The following is a 16,848-nucleotide window of genomic DNA, read 5'->3' as shown; positions in this document are numbered from 1 at the left end:
ATATTCGGTAGCAGAGAAAAAAAAACCTTGCGCTTCTTACTCCCGTGACACCCAAAAAAAAAAAAAAATGGATATTCTCAAGGTCCTGTCGCGAGGGACCAAGCAACCACCAAAAAAGCCAGGAGTCCCGGCAACAGTACTGGCCCAAGCCAACATCCCCTCGGCCGGCGTCGAAACGAACCCACAGCTATACCATGACCAAGTCGACCCGCTACCCAAGGGCAAGAAGCGGAAGCGAAAGTCGAAGACGCAGGACCATGACCAAGCAGACGATGCCATTGATGAGGACGCAGAGCTGAGCGACTTTGACTTTTTCGCACCAAAAACGCGGAGGGATTCGGATGGCGGTGCAGGCGCAGCTGGCTCCAAGACCAAAGCGGACGTGAAAAAGGCGAAAAAGGACGCGGATGAAGCCAGAAAGGCACGTCCGATCGAGCGGGACGAGTGCAAGAGGATCTTGCGCTCTCACCGTCTCAAGTACACGCTGCTTCCGGTGCAAAAAGCAACGCCGGCAAAGGTTGAAAAGAGCAGCACGAAAAAGAAGAAGAAGAAGGACAAAGGTGATAAGGACGATGGTGCTACACTGGCTGCGCAAAGCAAGGGTGACAAGCAGCCTGTATTTCCACAGCCTCTGGTGTCTTTTGGTCAGTTGAGGAGCGCCTACCGCATATCCCCTAGGCTGGCCGAGAACCTGGCAAAGGGTAGCTACAAGGTTCCGACCGAGGTGCAGCTGGGCGCCCTACCGCTGCTTCTGCGACCCGAGTTTGCGCTGTCCTATGATGGCGATGGCGGAGACGATAATGGCAAAGGAGGCGACGGGGATGTCTTGGCTATGCTACAGGAGGCTGCGGCGGGTGTTGATTTCTTGGCCATTGCGCCCACCGGCAGCGGCAAAACGCTGAGCTTTCTGCTCCCTGCAATCAATGGAGTGCTCAAGCGCAGAGCAGAAAAGGGGGAGACGGGAGGTGACAGTTTGCACGACTCAAAACATCACCTCGAGGCTATTGTGGTAGCACCAACGAGGGAACTTGCTAGTCAGATCGCGAATGAGGGTCGAAAGCTCGCCATGGGTACGGGAGTTAGGGTCGTCCTCATGCGCAAAGGTATGAGGGTTGCTACCGAAGATGACAGCTCCGAGAAGAAGATTGAAGATCAGGAGGAAGATGTTTTTGAGAGCGATGATGGAGCTTCGTCATCAGAGGACGATGAAGATGGAGAAAAGTCCGATAAGCCATCAAAGAAACCCACCAAGGCACCAATCACCAAGGCCGACATACTGGTCACAACCCCAATGCTTCTCCTAAACTTGCTTTCCGATGGAACATCAACACCGAAGAAAAGACTACCCAGCGTTCGATCGCTGATACTAGATGAGGCCGACGTTCTCTTGGACCAACTGTTCAGAGAGCAAACAATGGGGATATGGTCAGCTTGCCGTAACCCCAACCTGCGCGTCTCGTTTTGGTCCGCAACCATGGCGTCCAACATCGAGACCCTCATACTAGACAACCTTCGGACCCAAGCCGGCGACGCCCCAGCCCCTCCACTGGTCAGGCTGGTCGTCGGCCTCAAGGATACAGCCGTGCCCAACATCTCCCACAGGCTAGTCTATACAGCCACCGAGTCTGGCAAGCTCCTCGCGCTCCGCCAGCTGCTCCACCCAGCATCCTTCTCCACCACCACCTCGTCAACCACCACGCTAGAGGACGAGACGCCACTCCGACCCCCCTTCCTAGTTTTTGCGCAGACCATCGAACGAGCCACGGCGCTGCACGAGGAGCTCAAGTACGACATACCCGCCGCGGCAGGCGGCGCCTCGCGCGTCGCCGTCCTGCACTCGTCCATGCCCGAGTCGGCCCGCGCCGCCGTCATCCGCCGCTTCCGCGCCGCCGAAGTATGGGTCCTCATCACCACCGACGTCCTCGCGCGCGGCGTCGACTTTGCCGGCGTCAACGGCGTCGTCAACTACGACGTGCCCGGCTCTGCGGCCGCCTACGTGCACCGGGCGGGCCGGACCGGCCGCGCGGGCCGCAAGGGCGGCATCGCCGTCACCTTCTACACCAAGGAGGACATACCCTTTGTCAAGAACGTTGCCAACGTCATCGCCCTCAGCGAGCGACAGGCCGGGGCCGGAGAGTCGGCCGCTCAGAGGTGGCTACTGGACGCGCTGCCCGACGTGTCCAAGAAGGACAAGAAGGAGCTGCGCGAAAGGGGCGTCCAGTCGCGGCGCAGCATCGCCGCCTCCAAGGGCAAGGCTCGCATCACCTCCAAGAGCGCCTGGGAGAGGCGCAAGGAGAACAACCGTCGCGGTGCCATCGAGGGCAGCAAGAGGAGGAAGATTGCCGCGAGGGATCAAGCTGATGGGAGTGACGACGGCGGCGAGTGGGGTGGGATCGATGATTGAGTGTTTTTTTTTTCTTCTCTCGTTTCTTCAAAATACCCTTGAGATACTAGCATTTGTTTTGGGGGTTATGTAAAGCATTTGTCAAAAGCAGAGCGAGAAATTTCATGTGCCATATTTCACCACAGAAAAACACAATCAGAGATAAAAGACGCATCTTATTTCAGGTTTAAACATTCGTCCTTCTTGCATCTTCATCTATCTGTTTTTATGAGGTCGTCCAAACAGCGACTATGGGTATCTCTTTTTTTTCTATAAGTTTAGGTAGTGCCGTGTAGGACCGTCAAGGCTGAAAACAACAGTTGAGCCGCACAAATACAAGTGATCCTGCCATCCGCCAACAGAGGTTGCTCAAATCCAGCAAGAGGATGAAATGATTTAGGTAGTGTCTATTGTAATAGGATCGGTAAAGGCATGACTAACTTGGACTTAGTTGCTCGAGACTTCATGTGCAGTGGCAATCACATTTCCAAGCTTCTGGTGCTTGCCCACATCCTTGAAGCCCTCGACGAGATCATCCAACTTAAAGTCGCTGGAGACATGCGGTGGGAAGGCAACACCCATCTTGAGCACGACGAGCCTGTCCTCGCCGCTGCCAGTCTCGTCAGCGCCAAATTTGATGGGCACGGGTCCGCCGGCTTGGAGCACGTCGGTAGGGTAAGCAACCGTGGCCTTGACCATGGCGGCGGCGACACGGCCGATATAGTCGGCCCAGAAGAGGCTTTGGCTGGCTTCTGGGCCGTGGTCCTTCTTGCCAACGTCCGACGAGGAAGGGTCATCGGCTGCCGAGACGACGCCACGGAGACGCTCGTAAAGCGAATGGTCGGAGCGGCGGACAGCGCCTCCTCTGTAGGCGACCATTGTCACGGCCAAGACGGCGCGCTCGAGATGTCCCAGCCCGGGAGAGTCGGGGTCTCGAGCCAAAGCATGGTGCATGGCTGCCGAGGCGCTGCGCTTCTTCTTCTCGTGCGAGTCGAGATTGGTCCAGAGGCTTCGGATAAATAGCTCAGTCAGGCCGAGGGATTCGATAGTGGAGGGGCCCAGCTTCTGCCTTGTCAATGTCTCGGGCAGCGCTTCCTCCAGGATCCGGACAAACGTTCTGGCGGCTTCTGGTTGAGCGAGAATGGGAGGGGTTTCGCCGCGTCCCAAAAGTGCGAGAGGATTGCTCTCGCGGATCGATTCGGGGAGGACTGTCATCAGGGCGCCCTCACGGTTGCCGCCACCACAGAATGTGACCCGCTTGATCTTGGGAACCACGGCACATATTCCATCAACAACTGCACAGATGGCCTCGAACTGGTCTCTGCGGCGAGAAGACATGCCGGGGATCTTGCCCTTGTGCTTATTGTTGACTTCAAGCATCCTCTTGGTCTCTGTAAAGTATGCGCCCGAGACGAAGTAGGAACCCACACCAGCAATAGGGTAAGGGTGCACCGGATCGTTGAAGTGGAGCATGCTGCCGTAACCACGGAGGCCACCACCAAACACGTACATGCAAACACCCGGACCGCCTTCGGCAACATCGGTAGCAAGGTCGGGCCATGTCTTGCACAGGTTGGCAAAGACGGCAGTAAGCTTTTCGCGGTAGCTGGACATCTCAGCCTCTCTAATCTCGACTGGCTCGTTCTTGAGGATGTGGATGACTCGAGCGGCTCCGAAAGGCAGACTCTGACCGGCACGAGCAGCGGCAATGCCATAGTGTCTGTTGGGGTTGGTGTCAGAATCTGTAGCGTCGCCTTGGTGAACCTCAGAAGCACGGCGGACAGCATCGTCTGTGTTGAACCAGCTCATCTGCAGACTGCCACCGCCGAGATCAACGCAAAGACCTCGGAATTTGTACGAGCCGGAACGGGCGCCCATGCCACCCAGAAACGTCTCGACACCAGGCTCGGCAATGTGACACTTCAAGTCGGGACAGGCTTTGTGAATGGCTTCTAGCATGTCGCTGGAGTTGGTAGACCGACGCATGGCCTCAGTAGCAAACATGAACATGTTGGTCTTGGGGACGTTGTGGCCCTCATAGGCGGTTCTGCAGAACTTGGCCATGGTCTGTGCAACAAGTTCGATGGTGGAAGGGGGGAAACGTTCTTCTCCATACATGACCTTCCCCTCCATCAGCGAGTCGAGGAGGGAGATAGGGGCTCGTTCCTGGTGAATGCATGGGAGAAGGCGAGCTGAGCCTGGTGAGAGATTCGAGACCGAGAAGCGTATTCCATTGCTGGTCAGGTTAGTCTGATGTTTTAACTATGAGATATGTCTTTTTATAGACTGTTGACACAGCTGGCTTACCTGCCACAGTCAATGAGTGAGAACAGTTGGTTTGTAGCCTCAGGGTCATATGAGGGAACCTTTGTCAAGATGTTGTCAAGTGTGAGGATGTCAACATGCGACGACGGTGAGCTCTGTTGGGGCTGAGACTGCGCCATTTTGTTCTTTCTGCCAGACAAATGAATGGTAGATAATATGTTTTGGGTTGCGTCTTGTGGATATGCCAGTAAGTCTTTGTGGCAATTGCTGAGATGTCCGAGTAAAGATAAAGTTAATGAAGAGAAAGTAAAGTGGGGGTATATCGAGATGATACTCGACGAAACTCTTTTGATATGTACGAATATACTGGTGGATTAATGTATGGGGAATAGAGAAGGAAAGTCTGGAAGTTGGTGATGTTGTTCCAAAAACCAAGGATGAATATTTCGGTGATGTAATGCAGGTATTGCGGGCACGCGATCATTTTTTTATGTATATGACAGAGTCACTTGCAACTGGCCATACATCAAGCAATTCTTTATCCTCCAATTTGAGTAAACAAGTAAGAGTCCCTCAAAGACATGGCAGGACGTAACAGGAAAGTGTTCGTGTGATAAAGCCATAAGACGTGAACGATTGGGGAAGTAATCAAATTCGGGGAAAGTGAGTGTCAAAAGATTGGAAAGGCGATCATATTCACACAGGGGTACACCCCACGCTTGTTGCGCAAGACCATTCATTATACGATGTGGGGAAGCCGTCCACAACTTATCTTGTACGTGCGCTGTGATGATTCAAATAGAACAAAGTTTTCATTGAAATGCTTGCCTCCAATGGAATTCAAGGATCAAAAGTACCTCGAACTTATGAGAAAGGTGCTTTCCATGCGACCTGCCTTCGTCGGGGGCCTAAATTTTGCGGGCGTGCCTTCCTTTGATGCCGAATAGGAACTAACGGTGCGGGCAGTGGAGGCATCGTTGTAATACTGATGAGGGGGCAAAGGACTCCCCTCAATATTTTTTCATCCTTCATTTTTTTCTCTATTCTTTCCCTGCCTGACCTCCAATGGGCACTCGAATTATGCAGCTTCACCAAACCTATCTGCTGCGCTTGTTTGGTCAATTCTTCCCTTTTCGTTTCGCATCATGAGCTCGCGATTGTCTTGACTTTGCAAATCGATTAATTCTCGTCCATCTGCCTCGTCTACTACGCGTGCCTTGCCCCATGCCCTTCAACCCACCAGCAACAATAACACGACTTCATCATCAGGAAGCAACGGCTCTGCCCATGACTCATCGACGGTGACCCGATGATGTCACCTGGGTTGAGATGCAAGCAATACACGGTGTATCTCTCAATTCTGACCCGGCCCTCCCTTACTTCCAGACAACCTGAACGGCGTCAAAGGTCTTGTGGGGCATGGAGCTTGGTAGTTGAGCTATATGGGTGCGTGTGCCCATTATGCGACAGAGCAAGAAATAAGAGTTTGCTGCTCAGGAGCTGTCCGATTTGCCCATGGTCGCCCTATTACATTGCTGGTGACAACTCACCCTGATCACATACCCAACCGCGACGGGCACCCTCCCCCAGATTTCGCCTTGGCGCACTTCCGAACGATGCTCAAGTAGCTTAAACCATAGTGGCCGAGTCACTTTGGACAGCACTCGGGTACCATGATACCGGTAATAGTGCTGTGCACAATTAGATCATGGAATAATCACTGACGAGGATCATGGACCGCGCCATGATGATAATGCACTCGAATGGGAGAGCCGACAAGATAAGGTTTCTTTTCTTTTTTTATTGGTCTTGAACTAACAACAATTTGTTCAGGGCCATATAGTCAGCCGCATAGAATCAGACATGACAGCACTGGTCTCGCCCTCGCCAGGACCAAAGATGATAGAGTACGGATCTTGATAAGTTATGATGCTATCGGGCAACACCAGGCGGTTTTTATCCTGCCCGTGATTCTCTTGTTCCAAGAAATCGACCTTCCGACGTATTGCCAAATTCCACATAAAGCTCGAGTGAGCAATGCCTGCCACGATCCCCGCCGAGAGCATGACCTCGTAATCAACAAGTGCCTGCTGGTCCCAGCTAAGACTCTGCAAGGTCGTAAGCTCGGGGCCCTTGAGCAGGTCTTCCTTGCGCACCACGACGCCATTAAAACCTGCCGAGTTCTCCTTGAAGTCTCGAATATCTGCTTTCGCGGCACCTTGTGTCATGTAGGTGACGGGGATCTGATTCTGGCCGACAAGACGCTTGAAGTATGTTGCCTGCGTGTCGTAGTTTGGCCACCGCATCGACTGTGCGTCAACGTCGGTCCTTATGCGTACCCCGAGAAAGCTCCTGCCTTCGGCCACCTTGAGGGCGACCTCTTCTCCCGACTGGCCCTTTGAAGGCTTCCTCGGGTCCAGGTCAAGATTGAAGCGCGTTATCAAGCTGTAAAGGACCGAGCCGGCGAGCCGGCGCACGTCATGTCGCGTCTTTAAAAGCTGACCAAAACTAGTGACGAATTCGGGCGAGTCGTGGTCCACATTGTACCAAAACGGAGTCCACGCCAGCTGGATCTTGAGAGGCTTGCGCTTTCCGTCGTCTTCCTCTGAAATGAGCGTCTTCACTTGCTCGAAGAAGCCATCCAGGTTCTCGACAACGGTCGAGCTGATGTTGATCCTGGGAGGCTGTAGCTGGTCAAGCTTGACCTTGACGCCGGTCAAAAGCGAGGGAATATTGTGCAGCGCGTTGATGGAAGGGTACAGCCTCATCTGCGGACAGAACTTGGTGAGACTTGAGGTGAGGTGGTCGCTGTCGAAGAAGTAGTCCAGGCCGACACCGCGCAGCGGGCCCTTGGCGTTTGGGACCGCCTCGGCAATGTTGTGCTCAGATCTCTTGACGATTTCTGGAAGTATGAGGCCGCCAGCTGCGAGAAAGATGCTTTTATGTCAGAAAAAGTCCGATGCTATCGATATCCGACAACCCTCCGGGACGCAATTTACCCCCAATCTCGATGGCGAACCGGATGCACTGCAGATGACCGTTCCTAACCGTCCCAACGCCCTCGGGTACGGCATCGCACTGGACTATCCGGTCCGGGTTCCAGGTCTTTTTCGCGCACATTTCGGCGATGGGACGGCCATCGAAAGGACCACCATATTCCTCATGGCTGAGGAAATCGGATATGAAAACTAGTTTCTCGTTCTTGAAAGGGCGGGTTAACCGCTCGAGCTTAGATGTGGCGCCATTGCTTGTCAGGAAGATCAGCAGCTGCACAATGAGAACAAGAGGGACAACGACTTTTGCTATCTGCAGCCAATGTATCGAAGCGGCCAGCATGGTAATGGGCTGTTCAAGACATAGGGAATGAGAAGTGGCATGTGGTATATTGAGAGAAAACAGAGGGCGCACGGGAAACCAGAAGTCGTGTGCAAAAGACAGGCGAAGTGTACGCTTTTGACTAACTCTAGCCCACGCTCCAAAAGTGTAGCCCCCTCTCGAAGATTGACAGATCTCAGCAATATCTACGGGATTTTCCCAAAATCCAGCACCCTGTTTAATGATGTTTTGTGTCCGGGTTTGGCGTGGCGCGACGGCGAGAAGCCTTGGACACCATGTGGGCACCAAAATCAGGTCTAGGCCATCGGTTTCTTCCCGCCGGATGGATGGCTCAGCGCGGCTGAGCCATTTCATGCCGTGATGTGGTGATCCTGAAGGTCGCTGAATAGGTGACGGTCCAGCACTACTGGAGTTAGTCTTGGTTTTAGCTCTCAGCTCCCAATTTCCAGACTCAACAGACGGGCTCCTTGGTAAACATCAGCTTGACAGACAGACAGCAATGCAGGTACTTTGAGAAAGTGACAAGCCAAAGTGGTTCGGGATTTAAATTACGATAACTTCAGCCACGTGGGTCACATAACATGGAGAGTTGAAACTCTGGAGTATGGCGCCAGGCACGCCACTGACACCACTTCCCACCCTCACTCGCGTGTTTTTTTTTTTTTTTTTTTTTTTTTTTTTCCCCTGTTCAAAGAGGTTGGATTTACCCCTGAGAAACAACAGAAAACGACAATCAGGGATTCCGTGGGCGCATAGAAAAGCTTGGGACCCCAGTGATCTCACAAAAAATGACCCGCCTCAGCGCCTGCCGGATCGAATCCTACTGCTTGGCCGGCCGATCATGGGCTGCACCAGCACCAGTGCACGAGGGCCCGTAACTTTTTATTATTATTATTATTTTTTTTTCAAGGTAGCCGCCCGTTCAACTTGACTTCGTATCAAACCATCGCAGTATGTGGTAGACCGCCTTTTTGATTATCCACTATGATGGCCCCGCCTATATACCACAGTAACTCTTTTTCCTGATAGCCGATCTGCCCGAGTTTGATACACCAGTGTAACTATACTGTTTGTATGGTTAGTTTGATGAGGAGTGCAGTAGGTCAAAAGGTTTTTTTCTCTCTCCTTTTTTGTGGGGGTGGAATTTCTAGTCAGGGTTTCTGGCTTGCAATAAGGCCGAAATGAGGTGGGTGAGAATTTGCACTGCTATCGGTGCCTCCATTACAATGGTAACTGTACTTTACCGTACGTAGTACATAGGTCTCGTAAAGTAGAAATCCACTCGAGGCCGAACCAGGTCGGCTAGCAAGGTACCATCGCGGCAACGTCCGGCGGGAAGGGGATTTTTTGAGCTTTGGGAAAGCAAACCACTGCCTACCAAGATTGCAGGGAAGATGTTTTATTTCCTTATTATTGTTATTATTTTTTATTATTTTTTAATTTTTTTTAATTTTTTTTTGTCTCTGCCCCTGCTTCCCGTTGTACGTTGTACGACATGCTCGGGCTGTTTCTTTACCCACCTAGGCCATGCACCCCGATTCTCTCAAGACACGGATGTGGCGTGTAGTGCACGCGTGTGTTTTGCCAAGTAGACTCTCTTTCGGCATGCCAAGTTGAACGCGTTAGTTGAGACCATCCTGGGCGGGTTGGCCGAGAGGTTTATGGCGATTTTTTTTTTCTTTCACGCCAAGGACACCTAGTACCACTAGTCTAGCGCCAGTTCTAGTTCGAGTTCTAGAAACTAGAAACGAGCCCAGATACTCCGTACCTGATCACTTCTGTTTTCATCGCAACCCACTCAAGCCAACACCAGCTGCAGGTCCTATAGTATCGAGTAATACGTATCGTGAGCTATATACAGACTTTCAATACCAAATGCAACCTGGTAAGCAGAGCGGGGCTATACCAGATTATCGTTGCATCAGCGGCAAGGGGGACTTGGGGGGTTAACAAGGCATAGTAAGAACAAAGCTACGAAGTAAGTAGTATTGCATAAAACTGAAAAGCTGTGAGGGTGATGTGCCCGAGGTAGCACTTGATGCACAGTAAGTGGAGACAGTGCTAATAAATCATATTTTTTTCTTGTCTTTTTTTTTTTTTTTTTTTTTGAGCAAGGTTGATTTGACGCGTCCAGTACGCGAAAATTCGCAAAAAACGTCAAACCCAATATGTCAACTCCACCAATTAGATTGGTCGCTCTGACGTGCATCAAGTGCTTTCCCAAAGTTCCCAAGTCTAGACTCGTTTTGCATCCAGCACAAAACCAGCTTTTCCAAGCATGAAGAGATTTCAGCTATGACGTTGATTTACAAATACTCTAACCTTTGAATAAGCTCGTTTAATGAGCTGACGGGAAATAAAGAAGAAAAAAAAAGCACAAAAGAAATGATTCGCTTAATTACCCCTTACAGGAAAAGCCGTTGTTTTCAAAAGTTTAAAACCTGTCTGTGTGCTGTTGCCGTTTCTTTACCCTGCATTTTCTCTCTTTGACTGTCGTATTTGAGGGGACCAATAATTCATCGGATGGTGATCCCTGACAATGAAGTTGGTTAAAAACGAATATATTAGATAAAATGGTAACAAAATGTATCGTTCGCGACGCGATGTGAAGTACGGAAATCGACTCCCCGTGCAGGCCATCATCGCCTGTGCGTGCTGTGACTGCCGTTGGACCTTCTAGCCACTGGGCTGCCACAAAGCTTGGGTGTTTTTTATGAGATGAGACGGCTCGACGCATGCTCTTGCATGCTCGGCTCGTACCATATTAGGTTAATACGTGTGACGGTGCTAAAAGCATGCAGAGGGATGAATGGCCGTAACCTACCAATCGTAGAAGATGCATAGACAGGTGCATGAAAGCGATAGGGGTTTTTTGAATCAAGGGTAGACATACACACACACACACAAACACGAGTACCCAGTGCAGAATATCAAGGGAGGTGAGGGGTCACGATATCCTAGCGAAGGCTTGGAGTTTGGGGATCGAGGGGAAAGAAGAATACGACAAGCTCATAATTCACCAATACCAGGGTGATGGTTTTTCGAGGGCTTAGGTCAGAGAAGCAAACGGGCCCTAGCTCTTCTTTCCTTTCCCCTTTAGCCATCATACCAGTATGCGTAGGTAAAGGTTAAAAAAAGAAAAGAAATTACTGTTAGTGTAGAAGCTTGCGAGTAACCGTTTGCAATCTGATCGATGGAACAGAGCCTAGTGCACAATGTTAGGAGGGTAGCCCGGGACCCACGTGGGCTTTTGCGCAAAGGAATCGGAGTCGAAAGAAGATACACCACGATTGGACGATGATCTTTCTCGAAGCGCATAGCATCCATCTTGTTTGAACTAGAATAGAACCTACGGCAAGGTACCCATCAAAGAAAACATTGTAGTTTGGTTGAGGAATTGACTGCAGGTGGTGTCCTTTGTTGGCCTCGTTGAATTAAGAACCTAAAAAGATAGAAAGATACCTAGGGTCCAATAGTCCGGGCGTTTAGACGGTATACCTTGTTCATGGGGGTGGAGGGTGGTGGCTCCTTCTGCATCGTGCTAGGTACTTTGTACATGCTCAAGGGCTGCATTTGGAATGATGGGATGGATTCCCAGGCTGAAGCATGGTCCCGTGTCAATCTGGGCGTTTATTCTCAATATTGTGTAGCGAAAAAAAAAGGCCCAATCCGCAACTCTGATTTTACCATACCAGTGCCAGAGTGGAGTAGTTCCTCATGTCAAAATGTTATCGGTAACGTGGACGATCCGGTACTTCCAATCAAGCCGTCCACGCCAATAAACCCAGGTAGCAATAGAATTGACCAGGCCTGCCTACCACACTGTAAGATCCTCGCATAGGTCAAGAGAGAGCTACAGTCACTTCGTATAGTACAAGGGAGCTTGACAAGAAAGAACAAAGCATGCAGAACAAGCAGACAGACAGAGAATAACCACTACCAGTACCACCTAATGATTGAGTACCCCGAATGTCTATTGTGTTGCGTGACAATTAATTACTGACTGCCCCTCTGCCAAGTTTGATTTTGTTTCTCTCTCTTTCTTAATTTTGCTTGTGACTCGGACTTTCAAGTTCTGCAAGATAGAGTGGAGATGAAAGATAATCGGTGTGGGCCATCACAGTGCATCCTTTTCAATAACCACCTGCCAATGATGCCATGCCATGGATGGCTGGCCCAGGAAAGCCTGAGCTAACTACCTTACCTTACCTACCTAGGTATCGTACATGGGAGTCCCTTTTGGTAGTTTTTGGTTCCATCTGAACCCCACCTTTTTTTTGCGCGCGCAAACAGCAGGACAGGCACATCCCCCAGTGTCAATCCGGAGACCGCTGCAGCTCGGGTGGCTGCACGCGCCCCATCGAGTCGCCCGCCCGCCTTGTCCTCCCCGTCGCACCTCCCCCCCTTCTTCTATCTCATTTGTGCCGTCTGCCCACCCCCATCTACTCCCCTCTCCAAGCACATGCCGTGAATTTTGTCCAGTTAGTTCGACAGAGTTCTCTGAGTTGTCGTGGAACAGAAACGTTTGCGCATCAAATCGTTTTTGGCCGTTTGTTCCCTCTGCCGCTACCAATTCTTTCTTGTCTAGCCGCTCATTCTTAGATGCTCCCCCACAATTTGCGACTGTTGAATTTACCGTTGAATCAGATCATCTGCATCCGCTTTTAGGGCGGGGAGGTGACGTACAACTTCGATCGACCAACATCGCCGTTTGCCCTTAGTTTAAAAAAGACAAAAGAAAAGTCAGAAAAAAAAAAGGAAGACGAAAACAGAGGTCAAAGCACAGACATCAGTAACCGCGTCGATTTGTTTTGCTACTCCCTGATAGACCGACCTTTGGCAAGCCACTGGTGCTCATCGAACCGCAGAGCCCCGGCGCCTTTTCACCTTGGTCTCACCAACCGTCGCAGTGGCGCATAAGGCTCCCGCTAGGTTTTGGGTCGCAAGGACCTTCAGCGGCACCGCGCGACATTCAACCAGCCATCCAGTTGACGATTGTGGTGGCCCGGTGCGGAAGCTAGCCGTGCGCGCTCGAGCTGTCTCTACCTACCGCGATACAAAAGAATAGCAGCACTAGGATCTTGCGCAGCCCTTCACACACCTGGCTTTTCTCAAGTAGTTGTGGATGCGGAGGCTTTGCTCAACTCATCTTCGATCGGAGTACAAACTCTACATCAACATCACTTTGCCATCAGCTGTTCCAGGATCCAGAGTCCCTCACATGCCCGCCTGTATCTGCGCCACGCCCATACAGTCCACTAGCTTTAGTAGACTGGATCGCTCGCTGTTACAATGACATTGCATCCCATATCAACTCGTTTCCCTCCCATGGGAGGATCAGCCCGGTGTGCGACACCCCATACGCCTGAGCCGACGGATCAAGGGACCGATGATGACGCGAGAACTCCATCTGCCCCGAGGCCGCGTCTTAGGCTCAAGAGGAGGATGGTCCCGCAGACATTCAGCGCCCCGACCCAGGACTTCCTCGCCTCTGTCAATGCCGCCGATACCCCGATACCTAGCATAGAGGAGCCCGATATCGTTCCGAACGATGTGGAAATATCCGACGGTATTGATCTGATGGCCGGCCTGAATCATGCATACGCACAGGATCGCAATTTGCTGAGCATCTCGTGCTACGACGATTTTTCACAACCCAAGACCCCTGCGCCCGCAGACATTCCATCTCTTTCGCCACGGAGATATCCGGATTGGTCAGCCGGGTCATCTTTTGGCAGCTCGACGGAAGACGACGATGACGACAATTCAAGCACCGAACCGGATTACGAATCCAGCAGGCCATCGACATCCCGTTCCACCTATACCAACGCGTCTATATTCAGTCGCATGTCTCATTTTTCTGATGACCAATGCATGAGCCCAGAAGGGGATTTTCCAAAAGTTGCCCGTCATGACTATGATGTTTTGCCGCTTGCTCAGAACGCAGTTGGCAACGGGCAGACAGTACGCTCAAAACGTCACAGAGCTCCTTGGACCAAGGAGATGGATGCCCATTTGTGGACTACGTTTATGACTTATCTACAGGATCCGAGGGTCACTCCGTTCAGGACCGGAAGAAGTTGCGTGCCACCTCATGGTGTGTGCATGCGCGTTGCTCGTGAGGCAAAACGGAGCTGGAGGGGCTCCAAGGCCACCAAGAAGGTTGATGATTATACTGCTGCTTCTTCCAGGCTTCAGAGTGGGAGTATTACCCCGACAGCAGATCAGACAGCAGCTTATATCGAATGGCCACATACTTGCGCTGCTACAAGGACTCACCTGAGAGACCTCTGCAAGCTCCAGCTAGCTGCTCCAGCCCACCCCAACTTAAGGTATCTGTCAAGAAGCCCGACACCACTCACACACACGGCTGCTCGACATTGGAACAGACGTTCTACGCCAGCCCGTTCATCATTCGCAACAAAGGATATGGGCTTGTCATTAGCCGTCAGCACATCTGAGATAATGCAGCCGTACGGGCCCCTCGCACAGCTCACAAGTTCTGTGGAGGCTCCAGAACCGACACCAACAGAGCCGGATGGTCCAGATTCACAATCGCTTCGGTCATTGTATCCCGGTGTCTCGGAACCGTCCCGGGGCAGATTAGGGTCTCCATTTACCCCCCAAAGCTATGGTCCAAGCTCTTCCTTCGTGTTATTGTCGGAGGCCATGGGTGCAGAGAGCTCTAATCAACCACACACAGTGGGACCACGACGGACTCTACAATCGCCGCCGCGTATGAGCCGCACCAGCGTGGCGCGAAGGCGAACCATAATTGGCAATAAGCCACCACGTGATCTTCGTCACTCCCGGAAACGCGGCAGTTTGGGTAACGATTTTTGGACCGAGCCAAGTCGTTCCAACGGTGCTAGCGCCGCGCAGGATAATGCTTTACCATTGGGTCGTGTCCGTGGGAAGAGTTTCCTGGAGGCGGCTTTGGCCCAGTTTCGGCCTACTGGGACAGCCGTTGCAGAGTATAGCTCCACGAGATCGAACAATAGGGATGAGCTATTCATACCACGCTACACAGGATCACTAGGCTCTTCGCTACGCACAAAGAGCGAACAACAAGCAGTGCGACTCGCTGCATCGGCAACAGCACCGGAACTTTCTCGCATAGCGACGACTGAAGCTCCTCCGCGATTGGGTTCGCCGTTTCCCCTAACATCAAACGCGACGTCGCTAAGTTTTCCAAATCGGCTCTTCGCTGCCAGCGGCGGCGCAAACGATACCGCCCACAGAGTTCGTGATCGGCTGTTCAAAACTGTCCAACAACCATCATCCCAGGCCGTGCAGGCTTTAAGGGAACCGCCAACTGAATCGTACGGCAGGTTGACAGGCGCTGCAGGGGCTACCCCCGGGCGCAGCGGGGCAGACAGGCTCTCTCAGAGACTGACTTATGTCGATGACCGCCCTAAGGTACTCCGCAGCCGTAATAATCACGAGGGGCACGAAGACACGATGCCTTCTCAGTGATGACTAGAGCTTCAAATCAAGCTACACTCGACACTTCGGGTTACTTTTTTTTTCCCCCTTTCATATTTTTTATCTTTCGTCCTTGCATCTTCGCAAACTATTTGTAATGCTTGTCATGTTGTTCATGAAGTACCTATGGAATGTTTTTGCCACGACATATTACTGTTTACCAGCTCCATATGAGGCTGTGCGATGTGATTCTGGTTGTTGGACATGAGAGATACCCCGCCAAGGTGATCCCTTCATACAGAGAGGTGGAAGAAGAGGAGGGAACTTGGTCTGTTTGGCGTTTTTATTCGCTTCTTTCCATTCTCGTTAATTATTTGGTTTGGTTTTGGGAGCTTATTCCGTCAGGGAAGAGCTTACTTTGTTGTTGCAGGATTAACTTTTTCCAAGTGAAGATCTGCTCCCTCGTTTCACTTTACACAACGCATGGTGTCGAGTGAGCAAGCTTGAAATCCCCATGAGAGTCAGGTATTGGAGGATAGCTTTACGTTTTTTTTTTCTTCTTTTTTCTTTTTTACTTTATTCTGCATTGGCTCGGCCCGACGGACAGTGGTGGCCAGCGAGTTCTGGGAATGTATTCTGGATCCCGGTGGTCTTCCAAAGTTGTCTTTGGATGGTAACGCAATGCACGGTACGATATGACGACAGATACGACTATTTCATGCATCAATTTGTTACATTTCAGATCCAGCAACCCAGTCATTGCTGCATATTTGTGTCTTTTTTTTTTCCCCCGCTGGTTGTTTACTTGCTGCATACATACTCCATACCTTGCTTCAGACAAGGTTCGAGACAGGCTGCCCTTCATGTTTACGCAGGACTGTGAAATGTTTGTGCAGACGTTTGTTTGTTTCGCCGAATATTGGCCAAGAAATCTTTTATGCATATTTTCTCTGAGCAGATACTAAATTTGGCATTGGCACTAAAGAGTTGACAATTTTGTTTTGTTTTGGATGGTTCCTTTGTCAAGTCGACGGGGGCTCAGGATGATGGGTTGAAAGAAAGGGGTTCAATGATGGCCAATTTGTATGTATCTGCAATTAAAATGGCCCAAAAATACTTGACATTATAACGAAACGAATATGAGGGGGGTAAAAAAAGCTTGAAATTGTTTGCTTCATTTAAGAATAGGGCCACATTCTCTGGTTGTAACGGTAAGTAATTAATATCCTAGGTACTTCAGGCAGTGTAGTACTACTGCTCAGTGAGCTTGAACCCGAATTGCCGGCGGAGACGGCCACCCGGTCAAGCCGAGAGTAACTGTGGGGACAGTGCCCAGGTGTTTTCCCCAGATAAAATCCTCCGGTCGAGCCAATTAAGACATGCCCTGTACAGCAAGTCTGACCAGGAACCCGACCCAGGTACCCAGAATTCCAGGAAAA

General features: G+C 51.1%; 4 protein-coding genes across 4 annotated transcripts; 2 read left to right on the top strand and 2 right to left on the bottom strand.

The window, feature by feature from the left end:
* Positions 1-67: 67 nt before the first annotated feature.
* On the top strand, positions 68-2,404 carry PgNI_04860 (uncharacterized protein; the record flags this gene model as incomplete). The annotated part of the gene is made up of 1 exon (XM_031124901.1): positions 68-2,404. One exon carries the CDS (start codon positions 68-70, stop codon positions 2,402-2,404), a length of 2,337 nt encoding a protein of 778 aa, XP_030985389.1.
* Positions 2,405-2,830: 426 nt separating this feature from the next.
* On the bottom strand, positions 2,831-5,018 carry PgNI_04859 (uncharacterized protein; the record flags this gene model as incomplete). The annotated part of the gene is made up of 2 exons (XM_031124900.1): positions 4,691-5,018; positions 2,831-4,619 (listed from the first exon to the last, which is right to left on the bottom strand). The coding sequence occupies exons 1-2, from the start codon at positions 4,825-4,827 to the stop codon at positions 2,831-2,833; spliced, it is 1,926 nt and encodes a 641-aa protein (XP_030984187.1). The 5' UTR covers positions 4,828-5,018.
* A 1,459-nt stretch (positions 5,019-6,477) lies between these two features.
* PgNI_04858 (uncharacterized protein) lies at positions 6,478-7,984 on the bottom strand (the record flags this gene model as incomplete). The annotated part of the gene is made up of 2 exons (XM_031124899.1): positions 6,478-7,571; positions 7,648-7,984. The coding sequence occupies 2 exons, from the start codon at positions 7,982-7,984 to the stop codon at positions 6,478-6,480; spliced, it is 1,431 nt and encodes a 476-aa protein (XP_030984186.1).
* A 5,328-nt stretch (positions 7,985-13,312) lies between these two features.
* Positions 13,313-15,460, top strand: PgNI_04857 (uncharacterized protein; the record flags this gene model as incomplete). Its single annotated transcript, XM_031124898.1, has 1 exon — positions 13,313-15,460. The coding sequence occupies one exon, from the start codon at positions 13,313-13,315 to the stop codon at positions 15,458-15,460; it is 2,148 nt and encodes a 715-aa protein (XP_030984185.1).
* Between the last annotated feature and the right edge of the window lie 1,388 nt (positions 15,461-16,848).

The sequence above is a fragment of the Pyricularia grisea genome (genome assembly GCF_004355905.1).
Source record: "Pyricularia grisea strain NI907 chromosome Unknown Pyricularia_grisea_NI907_Scaffold_2, whole genome shotgun sequence".
Classification (NCBI taxonomy): Eukaryota; Fungi; Ascomycota; class Sordariomycetes; order Magnaporthales; family Pyriculariaceae; genus Pyricularia; species Pyricularia grisea.
Note: the sequence above shows the minus strand (reverse complement) of the source record. Positions and strands in the feature narration are given on the sequence as shown.